Consider the following 21,030-nt stretch of genomic DNA (forward strand, 5'->3'; position numbering starts at 1 on the left):
GGCATCCATCCCATTTCTATAGTGAAATGGTCCTATTGTGTAATACCACATCAATTCAGTCACTAAAGTAAAAATCAGATGTTAAAATAAAACAAGTTAGTCATAAGCATCTGAGAGGGGGAAAAAAGTACAAGAGAATTGGAAGTTTTCCCAGTGAGAGTTTTTCCTAAGGAAAAAACACCGAAATGGGAAACAATACTTTGACAGAAAACCACTTTATTGTAAGCATTTTCAGAATCACATGGTCTATAATGATGAGACGGACCCCTCAGAGGCATGGCTCAGACCCAGGGAGACCCACTGTTCTCAGCAGGGTGGAAACAGCTGTAACGTGACCCAGCACCTGCATCCTTACCAGCACTGAGCCTTTATCATTAGAGCTCAGGACTCACCAAAAGCTAACTAGCAAATGACTCTCTCCAGGCTCTCTCTCATCATAGCAACACCCCACCACCGCCACCACCAATTATTTGTGATTCTGAAATTTCCTGTTAAAACAAGTACAGATTTTTATCTACAATATTCGAGACGAGTCAGAAAAATCACGAATCTCCTATCTTCTCCTCAGTACCAGCGACAGCTCCCAGCATGGAGAAGGGAGTACTGGGAACTCCCTGAGGTAGGTCACATGAAGCCCCTTTCTGTAAAGATCCTTTCTTTCTACCACTTGTTAACACTGTTTAGATCCTATGCTGAAACTTACTATTATCCAGGCTTGAAATCTGCATTGTTGGGGACCTTTTCTTGAGCTCTCATCCCACTTATCATTCAAAAAACCAACAAGTCTCAGTCCTCATGACTTCACACAAACAAAGATGATCTTACAAATTTCTGCCCATTTAAAAACAAATGTTTTTAAACTACACAGTTTGTGAAAAGTAGATGACTACTAACCAAATCATAAACCTCCTTGCCTGCCCATGCTCAGAGCATCATTATAATAATCTTTTTCATCCACAGAGAGCACGCCCAGAACAGAGGTCACCATTCTGTTTAATGATTCTCTATTAGAGAAAAACTGATGTGGTTGTAAACTGCAAGGAATGAAATCTCAATTACATCAGAGTCTAATGGTCTGGGGTGTTTAATAGAAAGCAAAGTCAGCTTACTTACCTTGTGCAAAGGGAGCACAAGGAACGCGCCTCCCCCACTCGCTTCTATGATTATGGCAACAAATCTGGGATTAACAGCACAAAAGGAACTATCCCAGGTCACTCGAGAAACCCGGATGTCATCATAACACTGGTCATTTTTCACAGCTTGTCCAAATACATGCCGAAATTTGCTCTGTCGTACCACTCGCCTCATTTTGTCTGTAGAAGAACAAAAATTATGTTAAAATCATGCATGCAACTGAAAGTTTTACTTTTACAAATGCAAAGTTCAAGTAGAAAAAACCAGAATGGTATGGCATTTTGTCTCCTCTCCTAAAAAGTAGCCAAAGGGCAAATTCAAAATTCCTTTAGCAGCAGATACCCAGAGAAAACTGGAAAATGCGTCAGGGAAAGAATTACAAAGAAATGAAAAATTCCTAATTCAAGATCCAGAAACTGCTCATCAGTTTTAATTTCAGGAAACGTATCAAGGTAAAGAATGAAGAAAAATTAGCCTTTCAGGATTGGGTGGAAACAGAAAGATAAGTAACTCCAATCCTCCCCTTTTGTAGATAAGAAAACTCCAAAGTTAAGTTATGTGGTAGATTTGAAGCTCAAGAAACCCTACTCCCCCTAAAAGCTATGATATTGTGGCTTTTTCCTCAGTCTGCCAAGGTAATTTTTCAGTCTTAAGCATTTTCCCCAGACATCAGCACTCTGCTGTCTGAGAACTCTGCCCGCTCACAAGTGTTTCCACAAGACCAACTATGTGTAGTGGAGAATTCAAGAAATATAAGCAACCGCCCTTGTCTTTAAGAGCCTTCCAACACAGGCATAATAATCAGAGCAATTCGGAACCAAACTCCTGGTGTTGAGTGCTATCAGGGATCTGACTAAGGCAGCTGATAGGTGAAAAGCCAGGTCTCGGAAAAGAGTAGCAAGGATTTAAATGGAGAGTAATGTGATAAAATGACGTTTAGGATGACAAGAGCTCTGACAGTGGCATACTAGACATTTTAGACAGGAAGGAGCTAAAAGCAAAGTGCTAGGCTAAGCGCTGTGACAATAAACCAGGCCTGGAAAGGCCTGGAATGACTGTGGCAGTAGCAGTTGGACAGCGGAAAGGCAAACCTCAGGGAGAGGAAAGGGAAACCAGGATGGATTTTCACATCAGAGTTGATCATTCACCTGGAGGAGGGGTAGTATTCCTGGGCTTCCTCATAGGTCATTTAGACTCCAAATTCCACTGGGTTGTCTGATAGACACGTGCACTGAAAGCTTCCTGCTTTAAGATCACCAGGCCCCACCTGGTGAGGTTTCCTAGACTGCATCCAATGTAATTATCCTACCTGCTAATGTGCAACATTCTGTTCACATTGGCTAGGATAGAAGGGGCCTGGAGAAAACATAAGTGGAACTGGAATATGGTCAAACCTTGACAACTCAGCTGAAAATCAGTCATCCTGACCCCCATGTACAGAGGAGGGCTAACACCTGTTCACTCATGCCAAATGGGACATATGGTGGGCTGTTGCTAATTCCTTCCCTCTAATTCCCTTTCTCATGGCTCTGGGCCCACTGCTAAATGCAGAGGGCGAGGATTTATTTTTACCAGAGCCTCTTTCTACCCTTCCATGGCATGTGCAAAAGTTGCCTCTCTCCAAACCTGGGGCATGTGGCTGGGCTGAGGCAACAGACCCTTGGCAAGCAGTTGAGAACCCATGTTCCTCCACCCAGCTGTTGCCAGACCTTTCCAGCTCACTACCAGGACCATACATTTAGAGTACTTGGTAGAGGAGATGGCCAATTATTTCCTTCCACTTGGCCAGGGTACTTCATTTGTGAAACAGTGTGAATAATTCTCAAGCATGAAGCGATAAAGAGCTTCCATGAGGTGGTGAAAGCCAGAAGAAAAGCACATCCATACAAAAGCCAATGTACAGCCAGCTGGTTTCAGGATCCAGTTCCCTACACAATCATCTGTACAAGTTAGCAGAAACTCAAATCCCCACCAGTACCTTCCAGCAAGTGTTTCAAAAGTAAGTTAACACAGAACAAAGAATTGCACCATATGTCAGAGTTAATATCCTTCATATATAAAGGTTTTACAAATTCAAAACATAAAAATCCCAATAGAAAATTACACAAAGGCCATGAAGAGGTAATTTACAAAAGAAATACAAATGGCATTTATCTCCACTCCTTCCTGAAATCCTAATAAAATGACAGTCAAGGAATAAAAGCAGGTATAAACACCAGAAGACAAAAGAAAGAACACTGGAAAGGAGCCTAAGAAGAGAGCAAATGTGACAACAAAAGCTGACTGAAGTGTGAATGTTCTCCGCTCAGCTGAGTGTCCCAGGAGGAGAGGCTCAGAAAAGAACACCAAGGCCCACTGGAAATCCCAGAGCACTCAGAAGAGAAATTGTGAGTCTCCAAAGACAGGGATGTGGGAGAGGGGCTGCAAAGAAAACTGAAACCTAAATCAGCAGCAGCTAAACGCCCAGATCACCTTCTCCACTGCAGCACAATCAGAGGACTTTCCCGCACCCGCTCCAGCAGAAGCCAGGCTGCATGTCCTGGGCAGGACAATGTGTAGCTCAGGTGAGCACAGGTATGAACAGGTGCCACACTGACAACGTGGTTCTGTACAGTGGAGCCTCCCTTGTTGCTGGGGCTCACAGAACACTGGCCGCCAGGTCTAGATACCACCCACCCCATTTTGTAGGAGATCAGGTCTCACCACCCACTGTGAGGCCCACCACTCAACCATTCCCTCCGCCCACACTGGCATGAGGCGGCTTTGTGTGCCTCCCTTTTAAATGTGAATGGACATTTGAGGAGGGCCTCTAACTTGAGAAATAAGAGACAACTTTTCCTCTTCACTCAAATAAGCTAGATATCATGTAAGCTCACCAACAATATAAACATTAATAAATATTAATACACATATTGAAATTCTTCAAATGTGTTCATTGAAAGATATTACACAAATCTGCTGGCTGACTTACATACTAAAACACTTTTAAAAGCTATTTCTGTATTACACAGAGTGACAACTTATTTTCATCCTAATTACATGGAGTCAGAACGATATGCAGGTTCTTTTGCTACAACTATGGATTAGAGTGTTAGCTACAGAGCAGAGACAGTGAGAAAAGTCAGTGCTTCCACAGTGCTGCGCTGACTGAGCCAGGCATGTCCACATGGAGCTTGAAGGGCATTGTGAACCCATTCACATACAAGGTTCAACCTGATCTGGGCTCAGCTGTCCACATGTGGCACAGCTGCTTTTGCTATACGTAATAAAGAAAAGCAATTAAGAGGGCAGGCTCCAGAGTCAAACAGCCTTGTGAGTGAGAAGCACAGCTGTACCATTTACTCCTGGCCATGGTTCAGTAGGGCAAGTCAATGAATCTCCTTAAGTATCAGATTCTCTATCTGAAAATGGGTACAATACATACAAGGTTGAAGGATCATTAAATGAGCACTTGGTGATGGGAGTGTAGCAGGAGATTATGTTAGTGCACCTTGTATGGTCTGACACACATATCTAATCACACAAAGTGTCTGCTCTTGCTATCACCCTAGGACTTTACATAAGGTAATCCAGATGCAAATCCTAGCTCTGCGTCGTATTAGTAAATTACTTAACCTTTCTGAGCCTCAGTTTCCTGAAGTCTATCAAACATTTAAAGAATACCAACTCTTCACAAAATTTTCCAGAGAATAGAAGAGGAAGAAATGCTTCTAAACTAATTTTATGAGGTCAGTATCACTGATACCAATATCAGACAAAGACATGACCAAAAAAAAACAGACAAATATGTCTTATGAATATAGACGCAAAAATTCTCAACAAAATACTAGCAGACCAAATCTAGCAATACATAAAATACACTCTACAACATGACCAAGTGGGACTTACCCTGGGAATGCAAGGTTGGTTCAACATTTGAAAATCAATGTAACATATATCAATCGAATAAAAAACAAAAATCACATAATCATCTCACACAGAAAGAAAAGCATTTGATAAAATCCAACACTCTAGCATGATAAAAACAACGAACTAGGAACAGAAGGAAACTTCCTCAAACTGATTTTTAAAAACCACAGCTAACAATATCCAATGGTGAAAGATGCTTTCTCCCTAAGATCAGGAACCAGACAAGATGTCCACTTTTGCCATTTCTGTTCAGCAATGTACTACAGGTTCTAGCCTGGGTAATTAGGCAAGAAAAAACAAAACAGAAAAACAAATAAAAGTCACTCAGATTGGAAAGGAAGAAGTAAAACTATCTCCAAATGCAGATGACATTATCTTACATATAGAAAATCCACCAGCAAAAAGACTACGACTCGCTTTATTGCCACACTCACCTTATTGTATTGGTAAACCTGCAATACCTCTGAGATATGCCTGTACTAAAAACTGCAAAACTTTACTGCTGAAAGAAATTAAAGACACAATTAAATGTACAGACATCTTGTGTTCATGGATCAGAAGACTTAACATTAAAATGACAATACTTAAACTGAGCTACAGATTCAATGCAATCCCTATCAGAATCCCAGCTAACTCTTTCATGAAAACTGATAAACTGATTCTAAAATTCATATGGAACTGCAAGGGACTCAAGAGTAGCCAAAACAACCTTGAAAGACAAGAACAAATTAGGAAGATTCATACTTCCTGATTATAAAACTTACTACAAAGCAATGGAAATCAAGACACTGAGGTATTAGAACAAGAACAGGCATATATATATCAATGGAATAGAATTGGAAGTCCAGAAATAAATTCAGGTATCTTTAGTGAAGTGACTTTTGACAAGGTACCAAAACCATTCAGTGGGGAAAGATTAGTCTTTCTAACAAATGGTACTGGGATCACTAGATAACCACATACAAAATAAGTTGGACCCTGACTTCACACCATATAAAATAATTAACTCAAAGTGCACCAAAGACATAACTATTAACAGCTATAAAAACATAGGAGTAAATCTTCATGACCTTAGATCTGGAACTGCCAAGTCAAGTTATACACAGAAAATTTATTTCATAGACCATACATAAGAAATGTGTTGGGTGTTAGGAGGAAAAAATATATACAAGACAGGGTGTTCATAACACTCAAAACACCTGAGCAAATGTTACCACATTTTCTCTATTCTATCTACTTCCATCAATCTCAAAAAAATGACCACAATTTTGACGTTTCCTTGTTTATTGAGAAGTTATCTGTTTAAAGATCCCAGCAGATGTACTTCTATGGTTCATATGAAAGGAAACACATCCTGCTAGGAACACATATAGGAAAACCCCTACTAGTAGCAAAATCCTGCTCGGCGCATTTGCTGAGACCATTCCAGAGCACCAATTACTCAAGTGCTCACTAGACACAAGGTTCCCTAGCCAGGACCACAGGAAAACTCCAGAATATCCCAATGGGGGAAGAACACGTTCCCCCCAAGCTGCTGCTTTCATGGCAGGCACTTTTTAATGTGAAAGAGATTAGATACATTATTTAATAGAACATGGCAAGTAAACTAACCAATGGGGCAACAAATGTGCTAAACTCAGCTATTTAAATGGCAATCCAGCCCGGCTGGGGGTGGCTCAGCAGTTGAGCATCGACCTAGGATCCAGGAGATCAAGGTTCGATTCCCAATGACTCTCTCATCATTGATATTTCTGTCTGTCTGTCTCTCCCTCTCCTTTCCTGTCTCTGAAATCAATAAAGATATATTTAAAAATACTAATAAAAAATAATAAATGGCAATCCATACAGCAAAAAATTCCTTTTAACAAGTTAGAAATGTAAGCCTACACAGAATACACATTCACAAAAGAGCAGACACTCAAAGCAAATATGGGAGGTACTATGATTAAATACAAAAATTCAACATTCATCATTTCTGGATGTGATTTGTCTGAGCTTTACTGAATTTTCTTAAACAAAACCTACAAGTGACATTTGAAGAATTCACCTTAACAAGTCATTTTCGCTGCATCCATTTCCTTAATTAACAGATTCATACGACACATTCCAAGAAAAAAAATGCCTAATTTACCTACTTTAATAGAAGTTGTCTTAAAAAGGAAAAAAAAAGACCACAATGCAGTTTCTGGTAAAAACACAGCAGAAAAGTCAGACATGCAACAGACCTCATATACAACAGCTATGGCTGAAAAGGATTTGCACTCCATTGATGACATTGAGGTGTTGGGGGAAAAATGTTTTTTCTTAGAAAACTGCTGACCACTTAAGACAACTGACTGCAAGTATTGAACAGCCTTGACATTGTTTCAATTTATCATGACACCAAGAATGGTAAGAACAAATGGGGGGGAGGGGGGGAAAGACAAGTTTAAAAAAAAGAAGGGGGAAAATTCCAAATAGTATCATCCCATTATGCATCCAGGTAATAGGTAAGATGCCAATAATGAGACATACCAATTATAAATGCCCTTTGTTTCAACTTAATAACCCAATACCTTTTTTTTTTTTAATGTTTCTAGGAACAAAAGACAAGCAAATGCAAGTAAGATCTACCATAAAGCATCCAGGCTGAGTCCTCACAGAAGCCTGGAGTGGAAAGGGTTCTAAAACTCATCAATTCAAGACCTTTCATTTTCAGCCCAGAGACATTATGTGACTTGCCAAAGATAAAGGACTTCTGAGAGAGACACAATGATCTCGAACCACAAAGTAAAGGACAGTTCAATTTCCCACCCTCTGAACTTTCATAGTTTTTCAATGATAAACTCCCTGTCATACCTACAATTTGGCGTTCCCACATCAGCCAAGAGTGCCACTCAGAGCTCTTTCATGGGGGTGCTGCCTCAACAATTCACGGTTCTGCTCAGCCTGTTTGTGCAATTTTTAAACATGAAATTGCATTTTGCTCACAAAAAACATGGAAAAATCAAAACACAGAAGCTGGCTGTAAGTATTCAAATATACTGAGACAAACAACAGAGAGCATTAGGCAGGCCAAACCTACTCTGATTGAAAACCCTTAGGCCTATGTACTCAACTATCCAAAACAACAACATGAAAGGACATGCATAAAACTCTGGAAATATATAATCAATGACAGTTTCTAAAAGGAGAGGTATAATGATGATGTTTATACTTTTTAAAGCTTTCTAAGAAGAGAACCCCAACTTTTACATTTTACAATTTTATACTCATTTTAGGAACTTGTTACAAAGAAAAGCTGGGGACCACCTGACATCAACGTAAACACTGAATAGAATGTGAAGCTATGAAAAATGACTGCTAAAAATGAAGTCTGACAAGAAATGAAATGAGCTATATACATATATCCAATTACCATGATATACACTTTAAACACCTCAATAAAGCTGAAATTTTAAAAAAATTAAATGAGCAGGACTGAAGAAACCTCCATCACAGAGACAGAGGTAGACACTATCTGCCCAGAGAACACTGTGGAACTGTGTATATTCATCTGAGATTGCAGTCATCTCCCTAAAGTGCACCACAGGAGACTAGACTCAGAAGCTGAACTCCGCCTCTCTCTTCAAAGAGACAAATTAATCCCAAGAGTTCTCATACCAACTGCAGAACTTTTACAGACATGACTGACACAGTAATCTCACTTAAAAATTAATGATGAATGTGTTTCAAAATACTCTCTATACTGATGACCTACTTTTCTTATCAATGACTGGTAAAAAGCACACTGTATATGACTGTTCAAACTTGCTAAGTCTGTTTCCACTACTTAATCAGATGGAGTTTCTCTTGGAATAAAAGTTTAATACTTTGGCAATAGTCTTATACCAGGAAATGAAATTACTGGACTCCCAGATCTTTTTGTTGTTGTTGTTTTAAGGCATTTTTATAAAGACACTCATAAGGCTAATCATAGGCAAAACTAGCAAAGTCAAAAGCAAAGTAACTTCACCTGAAGAATTTCAGTCTTCCCTTTTTAATACCTTATACTGTGGGCAAACTGATTAAATAAACACATACTCTTGACAATGCTTCAAGGGAATGGTAAGGTACAGTAGGAAAAACTCTGGCTTGAATGTCAGACACAAGTTTGTCCTGACACAAACACCTACCCACTGAATCACTTTGGTCCCATGATTGTTGGTTTCTTCTATAAAATGGGAGAACTAAAATATAAATAACTTCTAAGCCCAAAGACCTATAGGGAATGCTTCTTTCACTGGGATCCAATCCACATCCCCCTAATAAAACACACAATTCACTGAGAACCGAATTAGCTACTAGCACCCATAGGGTTATACATATAACATGTACACTCATCTGTGAATGCTGAAGAGGTCTTTAATCCCAATCATTCATTACTCATTTACTGAACATTCAATTATTTGAGCTTTGACCGCGTACCTGGCATTATACTCTACACTGAAGACACAATGGGGAGCAAGAAGGCCTGGCCCTTGCTCTCACAGAGCTCACAGTCTACTGGAGGAGACATACCATAGTCAAATATTCACACAAACATTCATGTGTGGCTGGGACAAATGTTGGAACGATAAAGTACATGGGGAGAGAATCAATAATCTGGGAAAAGAACCACTACTGTGAGTGCCAAAGAGCCTTCTCTTTACAAGTAGGTGAAATATTTAAATTACTTATTGTACCTTTTCAGATTAATAACTAGATCTGTGGCCTAAAAATTAAGGAAGTTTGCCAAGCAAGATGCCTGGAGCTTAAAGGTAAACATATTGAGCATGCTATTTGAAAATGAAACTAACACTGTTTAAAATAAAAATCTCCCTATGTTTCCAGAATTTTCAGACATCCTACAGAAACAGGAAAGTATACCTCTTAAAATGTTACTGCAACTTAGGACAAATCATTTTGTCTGTCTGATCCTTTTTGATAACATCACAAACTATTTCCTTATCAACAAATCTTTCTTTTAAAGGGGGAAAAATACCAAGAAACCACAGAATATCGGTATCTACAACACAATACAAGAAACTGTAAGAATGTAATTCACTGGGGAAAATGTAGTTACAACCAAATAAATACTTTTTGTAATATCTAAAACTACCAGAAAGCCCTGGCTAGTATGGCTCAGTTGGTAGGAGTCGTCCTGTGCACTAAAAGGTTGCCAGTTCGACTCCCAGTTAGGGCACATGCACGGGTTGCGGGCTCAGTCCCCGATGGGGGGCATGCAGGAGGCAGCTGATCGATGTGTCCCTCTCACATCAATGTTTCTCTCTCTCCCTCTCTTCCTTTTCTCTCTAAAAATCAATAAAAATTAAAATAAAATAATAAAAACTACCAGAAATAAAGCATACACACAAACACACAATTACAAAAACAATTCTTTTTTTGTGATCACTTATCACAACATCAATCACTAACATGATTTAAACCAAAACCTGTCATTTTTGAAATTTTAATAGTGCACAAATAAATTCCTCAATGATGAGACCATTCAGCAACTGAAACGGTGCACAAGTAATCCATCCTATTTTAACTTACTCAGTTCTTTTCAATTTCTCAAGTCAAAATCAATCCAATCATACTGAATCCTTGGAGCTCCAGGAACCACCCAAATGACCTGAGACCTGCCCTTTGATTCCTCTGGTGTTGGCCCTAGAGCCCCCTCAGGACAAACCATCAAGTGGGACAATGACACTTTCCAGTCCGTCAAGGCATTAAAAGATGAGAAACTGAAGAGGAGGAGAAAGATGGTAAAGGGAAACTCCGCTGTTCAATGGCTACTTTAACTTTAAATTCTCATCTTGATAAAAAGTATGGTTCTCCCCCTATCTACTTTGACAAAAACTCTCAGGATGAAAGCATGCTTCCACTAGGATGTGGCTTCACTGATTCTTTCTAAAGTCAAAGCTGCTAACTGGACTATAATATCAAAGCCCTAAGAAACTCCATGCTACCAACATTTTCAATTTATTCAAGAAGTCAGTTAAGTAAATTTGCAATTAAGCAACAAAATGTAACATCACTCAGTTTTTCATCAGAATTCACGCTTTAAATAATCAGAACTCCAAAATTTGCTTTGCAAATAAAATGCTTCAATAAAGAAATGTGTATATACACATTTTGCTAATATCTATTTATAATGAAAATTATGATGTTAGCTTACCACAAAAAAATTTAATAAGCAAATGTTTACAATTAGCAGTCCTACACCATCGAAAACTTTGTTTTTATTCCCTTCATCTTCTAGGAAAATGGAAGACTGACAATCTCTACCACAAGTGGATCATGTAAAACTGAAATTTAATTATTCAACTAACATTTACTGAGCACTGACTGTGTGCCAAGCACTGTTCTAGGAGCTGGAAATACAGCAGTGAACAAAACACACCCTGCTCCCAAGATCCAGAATCCCATTATCACCATGTTTAACACTTTCAAATGCTGTGCTGTGAATGAAACAGATTTCTTCAGTGGAGGCTGAGAACTGACTCACCACTTGTAATACTGAATCTACACCAAAAGATGCCATCTGAGTTCCAAATAACTGAGTTAGTCTTTGGATCATAACCCAATCCTGGGTTGGGGGCTGAATGTACACACCGCCTCCAAAACAGAAACTGCATCTAGGTTCTTCAACTGTACACTTTTAGAAAACCACATGGTTCACAACTATCCTTTGCAGGTAAGATGCATCATTTGTTCCACTTGACAGTGTAACTCAGCCCAGTGCACGCAAGATATCTCTATATTGCGTAAGATCAAACCGGGTAAAAAAAAGCCCACTAAACTTCCAATTTACCTTCTCCTATAGTAGCACTGTAAAGCAACAGTGGCCCACATAAGAGAAAGAGCCTAAGGGAAGATTACTTCTACAACAGACAACACACATCTTATTAACTGTCACCCCTAAAGAGCCATGGCTAGCACTCGTTGGCTCCAAGCTCTCTCTTGCTTGCCAAGAAAAACTAAGATGACAATGTTACGCTAAAGACACTACTAACCACAAAATTAATTCACCATCTAGCTTGTAAAGTGACTAGTCTCCTAATAAATCCTCTGCTTAATGGAGATGATAGCTCAAGTTTATATGTGTTTCTCAGTCACCACTCAGGCAGCATTTGAGTTTTTATATTAATAAATCAGCCTCAATTCTTTAAGTTCCTAAGAATGAAAGGAATTAGAATCTTTAACTAGAAAAGAATGCTTGACCATTATGAAAAGGAATTTAAGTGTCTTTCATATGAAGTAAGTAAATAATAGTGATTAAACATTTGTCTTAAGGAAGGGGTGCTTGTGAATTTTGTCAAGAACCCCCACAGTGTCAGTAGAAAATACACCCCCAAAGGTTTCCCTCTCCCAACACTTCCTTTCCCAAGTGTGCTATGGCCTTTCACGAAACTGAAAACCCACGGCTTTGTTAAGCCAGGATAAAGATCTCAGCAGCTGTCAGAACATGTGGACACACATCTGATTCCACAATGGGTCAAAAAGGCTCTTACCCCAAACTGCCACGTGCCTGGATTCCCAGTCTGTCTTGGTCCCACAGAGACAGAATGACCATACTGTAAAGCAATGATCAACTTCAGCTAATCCTGAGGGATTTTCATTATGTCTGTTACAATAGGTGCAGTTTATTTAGTAATGGACCTATGTTGTTCCTGTCAAACTTCGTGCTTGCATATACAAATGACCTCATGATGCCAATTATTCTGGCAACACACAATGCAGTGGCTTCTCTGCAATATTAATTGGTCTCTGAAACAGTTTAGATAAGTCCTTACAACCACCGCTTACTAATAGTAAGATTATAAGACTGAAGAAAGGGAAAGCCAATATCAAGTTCACACTGTAAAAAAAAATAAAAATTAAAAAAAGGTTTTTAATCCACACTATACTATAAACCCAAATTACCAACTATAAAAACAAATTCACACTGCTCATGGAAACAAGGTAGAGGGAGGCTCGGGGAGAGGAGAAGGGACAGTTAAGTTCCTGATCTTGAGCAAGTTTCTCAAGCTTCTGTGACCAGAGTCCCTTTAACTGTAAGACCAGATAGGTACTTTCCACTCTAGCTGTGATTCAGAGTCACCAAGGAGCTCGAGCCCAGGCAGCTATATCTATAAAGGTCTACAGATGATCGTCACAGAGCTTCAAGAACCTCTAGACCTGAAAAATAATCTCCCAACCCCTCTAAAATGATATGTTTTTTAAAAGATGGTTGAGATACTGGTACTAAAATATAATTCGTTACTCATATTTTAAAAAAAGAAAAAAAAAAAAAAAGAAATGTAGATAACTGCATGAACAAAGGGGGAAAATAAACATGTTGTACTGTGAAATTACTGCCTTCAGTCCTACAAAATACAAGCTTCCTACTCCCATTTATATTCCAGTTTCTCTCTCTCTCTCTCTGTGCATCAATTTGATTTAATTTTTCTTTACTGTGGCAAACAGGAGAACTGCGTTTGTTATTAATGTAAGATTCAAATGACAGGCTTAATTTAACATCTAATGAAACTACTACAGTGGCCTTTTCCCCACACAGAATATTACACTTTATCGCAATGCTGTCATTTACATTATAACTAGATGAGTATCTCATACACTGTAGTGCAATCTCCTTTCACACCCTAAGATGCATGGTTTGCCAGGAACTAAAGTTTTTCCCTTAAAATAGATAGACAAACACAGACATACTGAACACAAGCATAGGCCTGAATAAGAGAGGCTTGTCTGTACAGACATTTCCAATTCAGATAGATGGCAAAACACTACGTCATTTTTACCACCTTCCTTCCTATCCTAAAATTAGACACTTTTTTCCCCTCTTAAGTGATTCAACGTTGATTCAAGGTCTAAAATGCTGAGGTGGGAGTGGGAAGCCATACACAAATAGCTTAACATCAGAAATAAAATGTATGAAACCCACTCTATTAGACGCTCCACAGTTCCATTCACTAACAGACATTTATGAGTGAAGCGCGAGGGAACACAAGTTTATTCAGTGCTGCTCATTCTTAGGCACTTTACACACTTTTCCTCATTTAATGTTGACAATGACCCAGCAAGATAGCCATTAACATCCCCATATTGCAAAAGAGGAAACTAAGGCTCAGGGAGGTGAGGTAACTGGCAGAGTCCCAGTTAACTAAGAAATGGAGCCCAGCCCTGGCCTGCGTGGCTCAGTTGGTTGGGCATCTTCCCGTGCACAGGAAGGTCGACTGTTCCATTCCAACTGGGTCAGAGCACATGCCCAGGTGGTGAGCTTGAGCCCCAGTAGGGGGCCTGCAGGAGGCAGCTGAAGGATGTCCCAAATCACTGTTTCCCTCTCTCCACTCCATTCCTTTCTCCATAAAAATCAATGTAAAAAATATTTTTTCAAAAGGGAGGGAGGGAGGGAAGAGTAAAACCCAGCTCAGTCTGGTTCTGAAGGCCTGTACTCCTCGTTGCCTCAGTTTCTCTAAATACAAAACTCTCTTAGAGCAAGAAACTATATAAGGTATTTTTCTTCTCTTCTTTACTACCTTGCCACAATCCAACTACTTCAATGAACCTAAAGCAGAAAATATACCCCAAATGGCCAACTAGTTTCTCCTAATTCTCAGGAAGAAATTAAGTATTTTTAATTAAAGTAATAAAAGTGAACATAACACAAAATATATCTAAAGACTACTACTTGAGTCAGATGCTCTGGGAGAAGCGAGAGTATGAACAAAAGAATGAAAAGGAGGAAAGTACGTGTCCTTACAACCCAGTTTACACAACCTTTATCAGGCTGCAGGGGTAGTTCCAGCAGACAACTCGATACCATCAGGGCTGGCCTGCAGTGTTTGGTGTGGCTGAACGTACCAAACTAAATGTGTCCCCTGGCCATCTGCCCTACTGAGAACAGGCTGTGGGCCAGTCATTTCTGTTCATTAGAGGGAAAGAACCTGGACGATAATGTTTTGCCCTCAGGAAAATGTTTCAAACACTCAGTTTTACAACCTGAGCGAACTAGACTTGGATGCCAGAAAGGCAGAGGGGAATTACCTCTGCCCTTTGTGTTGCTCTAACACAGGCAACAAAGCCATGAATAAGAACCAGCGAAACCCACTGGCCTCGAGATCTTTCCAGTTAACTTTATTCAATAATCATTCGCTCAGCGCATACCCAGCAGGCCCTGGAGACTGAGCTGTGAGCAAGAGAATCTGGTCTGCCTTCCACATGAACCTCTCTCGCGCGTTCCACCTTCTATGAGAAGGCACCTCTCAAGACTGTAAGCTGGAGTTCAGGTCTAGATCCTTATAGAAGACAGGAGTGATTAACGTATGATGCACGAGGGCAGGGGCAATGTCTGCCTGTGAGAACAAGTAAGGTTTCACAGAGGATCCCAAAGGATAAGTGGGATTTGGCAAGTGGAAAGGCGGCAGAATAGTAAGCGCTTCCCAAGAAGATCTGAAGGCTGGGATGTTTCAGGGAGTAGCAGCAGGGATAAAAACCTAAGGGGAGTAGTGAGGGATAAGGCAGGCTGAAAGCACAGGTGCCTCAACCCATAGCCACAATAAGAAGTCTGAACTTTAATCATAGACAAAGGGGCGAGAGATGACTAAAGGACTTAAACAGCAGAATGACACTGTTCCCTGATGTACTCTTTCTAGGACTAATTCAAATCTTTCCCTAACCCTTTCACCTTTGGCTTTTAATTTAAATAATCAAAACATTGATAAGAATATGATTTAAGGTCTAAATAATTCCTAACTGCATTAGTATCAATTTTGAGTCCATTATGCATAAATTGGACTTCACCAAAATTAAAAACTTTTGTGCTTCAAAGGACATCATTAAGAAGGTGAAAAGAAATGTTACATTGCTCTGGCCGGTGTGGCTCAGTTGGCTGGGGACAGTCCTATATGCTGAAAGGTTGCCAGTTTGATTCCCAGTAAGGGCACATGCCCCAGTTGCTGGCTTAATCCGTGCAGGAGGCAGCCGATACATCAATCTCACATCAATGTTTCTCTCTCTCTCCCTCTCCCTTCCTCTCTCTCTAAAAATCAATTTTTTTAATCTTGAAAAGATAACCCAATTTTAAAATGAGGAAAGCATCTGAATAGACATATCGCAAAAAAATATATAGGAATGCCCACTAATCACATAAGGTGCTGGACACATCATAAGGCTGGAGCCATCAGGGAAATGCAAATCAAAACCACAATGAGTCCACAGGGTGTGGCTCAGCAGGTGAGCATTGACCTATGGTCCAGGAGACCACAGTTCAATTCCCAGTCAAGGCATATGCTTGGGTTGCGGGCTCAATCCTCAGTAGGGGATATGCAGGAGGCAGCAGATCAATGGCTCTCTCATCACTGATGTTTCTATCTCTTTCTCTCCCTTCCTCTCTCTGAAATCAATAAAGATATATTTAAAAAAAAAAAAAAAAAGCACAAAAAAGAACAATGAGATACCACTTCGCACCCAGGAGGATGGCCAAAACCAAAAAGTCAGAGAATAACAAGTGTTAGCAAGGATGTAGAAAAACTGAAGCCTTTATATACTGCTGGTGAGATTGTAAAATGGTGTAGCTGCTTTGGAAAACAGTCTGGCAGTTCCTCTAACAGTTAAACATAGAGTGACCAACATGACACAGCAATTCCCAAGAAAAATGAAAACGTATGTCCATACAGAAACCTGTAAATGAATGTTCATAGCAACATTATTCGTAATAGCCAAAAAAGGGGAATCACCCAATGTCCATCAGCTGATGAATGGATAAACAAAATACGGTATATCCATACAGTGTAATGTCATTCAATCACAGAAAAAAAGTGAAGTACTGATAGATGCTACTACACAGATAAAACTTGAAAACATTATGCTTAATAAAAGACAGGCACAAAAGACCCCACATCATATGATTCCACTTATATGAAATGTCCAAAATAAGCAAATCCAGAGACAAAAAGTAGATTAGTGGTTGCCTAGAGGAGGGAAGGGAGGAGAATGAGGCAGGGGGACTGCTAATGGGTATGGGGCTTCTTTTTGGGCTGATGAAAATATTCTACAATTGTAGTGATGAATGCACAACTCTGTGAGTATTCTAAAAACCAATGAATTGTACACTTTAAATGGGTGAATTGTATGGTATATGAATTATATCTCAACAAGCGGTTATAAAACAAAAAAGATTCCATTATGCACTGTTAAAATACAAAATAAGGTCTCAAAGAGGAGTATATAATCTTGTTCACTCACTTTAAAGGATCTGAACTAGGGCAATGAAAACCCAGAGAGATTCTATTACTTAACATTCTAGGTACTAGGTCATACTGAAATATTCATGACGATTTCCATGTTTTAATACAGAAAGGGCATCTTAAGTTTAAAAAGACATACAAGTGTCAGAAAAAAGTTCATAACTCAGGATAACACAAGGAACTCATCAAATGGATATAAAGCACTTGAATTTGTACCCTAAATATGGAAGAGGTACCCAAATTTACTACTGTTTTACCTCTGAAATAGAAGTCAAAGATAAAACAGCCCAGTTAATAGTATGTTTCTATAACACCAGTCTGAGGCAAATCAAAGTATTTAGAAATAATTTGCCACCATAAAAAATTGAATCTCCCATTCCCAGTTACATAACTAAGAACTGATCATTTATCCCCTTGAACATTCCATTCCATAGGCATGAGTGATGCTCCTCCTCCTGCTTGAAGTGGGTCCCAAAAGTGGCAGATGCATTAAGCATTAAACTTAAATAAGAAAAAAAAACCCAACAGTGTCTTAAAACTGTTATTTCTAGCCCTGGCCAGTGTGGCTCAGTTGACCGGGTTCGATTCCCAGTCAGGGCACATACTCAGGTTGCAGGTTCCATCCCCCAGTTGGGGTTCATGCAGGAGTCGACCAATCATCGATGGATCCATGTTTCCCTCTCTCTCTCTCTCTCAAATCAGTAAAAACATAGCCTCAGAAAAGGATTAAAAAATACATAAATAAATAAGTAAATAAAAAGTGCTATTTCTCAACCCTAAATCTAATCCTAAACTATATATAAAGTAATAGACATAAATGCTGATTTGTGCAATCTGCAGGTAAACTAACAAATTATCATGAAAAATCCAATGCTGTGTGCAGTGATATCTCATTCATGTCTATTAAAATTCATCATGCTTTACTGTACCTTCCACAAATAATCAAAAACAAATACACACAGGGCGCATTCCAGATTTGTCCAAAACGTGTGTACCCGACCTTTATACCAATCTTTGTTCAATCCTCAGTCCACAGGACTATCGCCTACCACAAAATACTGCCTGCCCTTCAAGACCTACATAAAACACAATTTCCAGTTTTATTCTACTTTCCCCCCTATTTATTTATGCAATCTCTCGGACCCAAAGGTTACTATATCCAAACACTTGCGACTCTGAAATTTACCTCCAAGCCAAAAAAATTAGTTTCCTTAAATTACTTTTCTGAAATACACAGAATTAAGTCCAAAATATATTTTTCCAATTCCTTCAGTTTTACAGGGAATGCAGAAAAAGAAGTACTATAAACATATATCTATTTGCCTTCACAACTGAACAGGCGGTACAAAGCAACTGCTTACACTTAATGACGTCTCTGACTATTCTAGCAGGCCCTGGTGTCAGGAGAGAGTTCTGCCAGATAAGGACAATGAAATGCATTATTATACAGAATGACTAAGATCCCAACAAGTGCAGTTTTAGAATATAAAGCCCGGCAGGAAGGCCCAGTAAGAGAGCCTAATATTTTGTGATGACTATTTCCAAAAGCGCTATATTCGCCGCCCAGGACCAATTTAAATAAACACGCACTATGTTCAATTCTTTCTCAATGTCTTAGAGGTAAGAAGGGCCTTTTTATCTTGCTGTCCTGGAGGAGACGAACAACTTGCAATTTGCTTCTCACACCAAATCCCACGTTTGCAACATGTAGAGCGAGGACTTCAGACACCACAAAACAAGGGCAGCCTACATTAAGGCCAAATATAGGATGTGATTCTAAACGGCCGCGCAGTAAAGCCCTACGTTTCCTTTTCCAGCCATCAAAAACCCTTTGAACACTCCCAAAAAAGGACGGCAGGGCCAGCGCCTCTCTCCGAGAGGAAGCCCCTTTCTTCTCAGCTCCCCGCAGCCGGCCACTTCCCCCAACGCATTCAGATCGTCTGAGCGGCCGAGAGCCGAGGTGCGGGCGCCGGTGCAGACGGGCGGGAGAGCTCGGTTCCTGCGCTTCCACCCTCCACGGCTGACCTCATCCTCGGTCACCTAAGCGCAGCGGAGCCCCACCTGCACCTCGCTCCTTTCCACCGCGTCCCTCGCCAGCGGCTCTAGCTGCTCCGCTATTGGGGGCGCACAGCTCGGAATCACCCCGTTCACTCGGACGCTCCAGGCCCCCGACCCTGCAGCATTCCCGCTTCATTCTTCCTCTCTGCCCCCCCCCCGCCCGCCACCCCGCCGCCAGTCCCAGCCCTCGGCTCCCACCTCTGGGCTCATCCTCTTCCCAAACCGCCCCCACCCACATTACTCCAGCTCTGGCCTGTTCCGCCCTTCCCGACCCCTAACCCAGATCTTCAGAGCCCAGAGCTAGCCTCTCACCCCAAGCCAGGCAACCCCCAGGCCGGAGAGTCACCCCCGCCCCTCTCAGGCTGGGCCCGGCTCGCCCGGGCCACACTGGAACCCGGACCCTGCCTACCCCCCACCCGCTCGCTCCCAAGGGCCGCTCGAAGTCCGCCTCCAGCCCCGGAGCCCCCGGGCTCTGCGCCCTAGCCTCCAGCAGGCCCTCCCCACCCAAGACCCCACCCAACCAGACGGGTGCCTGACCCCCGACAACCTTCCTCGGCCAGCCCAGTCCCCACTCGGCCCGCGGCTCCTCACCCGGCCAGGTGGGCTCCGGCCCCCAAAAAGCCTCCCCTAGACTGTCTCCTCCCCACAGGGACCAGGGTTCACTCTCCCCAGGCCAAGCGATTCTGTCCCCAACTCCCTCTTCCCAGGCCCCGAGCCTCGGGCAGCAGCCCCGACCCCAACGCCCTGCACACTGGCCAGGGCGAGCCCCCGGCCCAGAGACCCGCACCCCGCGCGCACGCCCCAGCCCACCCCCCTACGCCCGGCCCTTCCCCACGCCCCGCCGGCTCCTGTCAGCCGACGCCGCACGCGCTGAGAGAACAGGTCCGCCCGCCTCGCTCCCAAGCGGCCCCGCCGAGCGCGCGCTGCTCACCAGGACCGAGGTGCCTGAGGCGCCGCCGCCGCCGAAGTCCCCGCTGCACAGCCGGGCGAAGCTTCCAACCGCTGTCGCCTGCCGCCTGGCACTGAGCGCCGCGCGGGGGAGGGGCACGGGCAGCCGCCACGGCCCCCGCCGCCGCACGCAGGCTCCGCCCCCGCGACGGGCCGCGCCCAACCAGAGTCGCAGGGCTGCGGCGAGCCACGCCCACTTCCGGCTGGGAAGTGCGCTTCCCACCGTCCGAGCCGCGCCTGGCTCTCCCTAACGCCCCCTCCGGTCGCGCCGAGCGATGCAGGTGAGCCCGCGGAGCACCACCGCCCACTGGTTATCTCAGCGCGCGGAGCGCCACACCCACGGGCGCCCCCGAGCCACGCCCACCGCTCCTCATAACCCGGGGCGGTGTTCTTAGAGTCCGCCCACTGACCTGCTGGGCTCCGCGGGGGCTACATCCCCGCCCCTCAGAGAGTCCCCGGGGAGCCCCTTAAAACCGGAACGGCGGCTCCCCTGAGCCCCGCCCACTACCCGTCCCAGCCCTCCGCCGGCCTCCTGGCTCCGAGCCCGGCCCCCGCCCACTGCTTCGGGACTGACCTATCGGCACCACAAAGCCCCGCCTCGCCCTGGAAGCCCCGCCCACAGCTAGCCACCCTATTCGCCGCATCCACCTCAAGCCCCGCCCACTCATCTGAATGCCGGAGCCTCCAAGCCCCGCCCCAAACCCTGGAATCCCCGCCTCTGGTTTCCGAA

The 21,030-nt window shown here is 42.4% G+C and overlaps 1 protein-coding gene across 1 annotated transcript in view; it reads right to left on the bottom strand.

Moving 5' to 3' along the window:
* Positions 1-20,813, bottom strand: part of CORO1C (coronin 1C) — a 60,747-nt gene extending 39,934 nt beyond the window's left edge. The window contains exons 1-2 of the mRNA XM_081122516.1: positions 20,284-20,813; positions 1,114-1,313 (exon numbers count right to left, since the gene is read on the bottom strand). Coding sequence (XP_080978642.1) covers positions 1,114-1,308 — 195 coding nt within the window. The 5' untranslated portion in view covers positions 1,309-1,313; positions 20,284-20,813. The remainder of the gene's footprint in view (positions 1-1,113; positions 1,314-20,283) is intronic.
* Between the last annotated feature and the right edge of the window lie 217 nt (positions 20,814-21,030).

Source organism: Miniopterus schreibersii (genome assembly GCF_964146895.1).
Source record: "Miniopterus schreibersii genome assembly, chromosome: 20".
Lineage (NCBI taxonomy): Eukaryota > Metazoa > Chordata > Mammalia > Chiroptera > Miniopteridae > Miniopterus > Miniopterus schreibersii.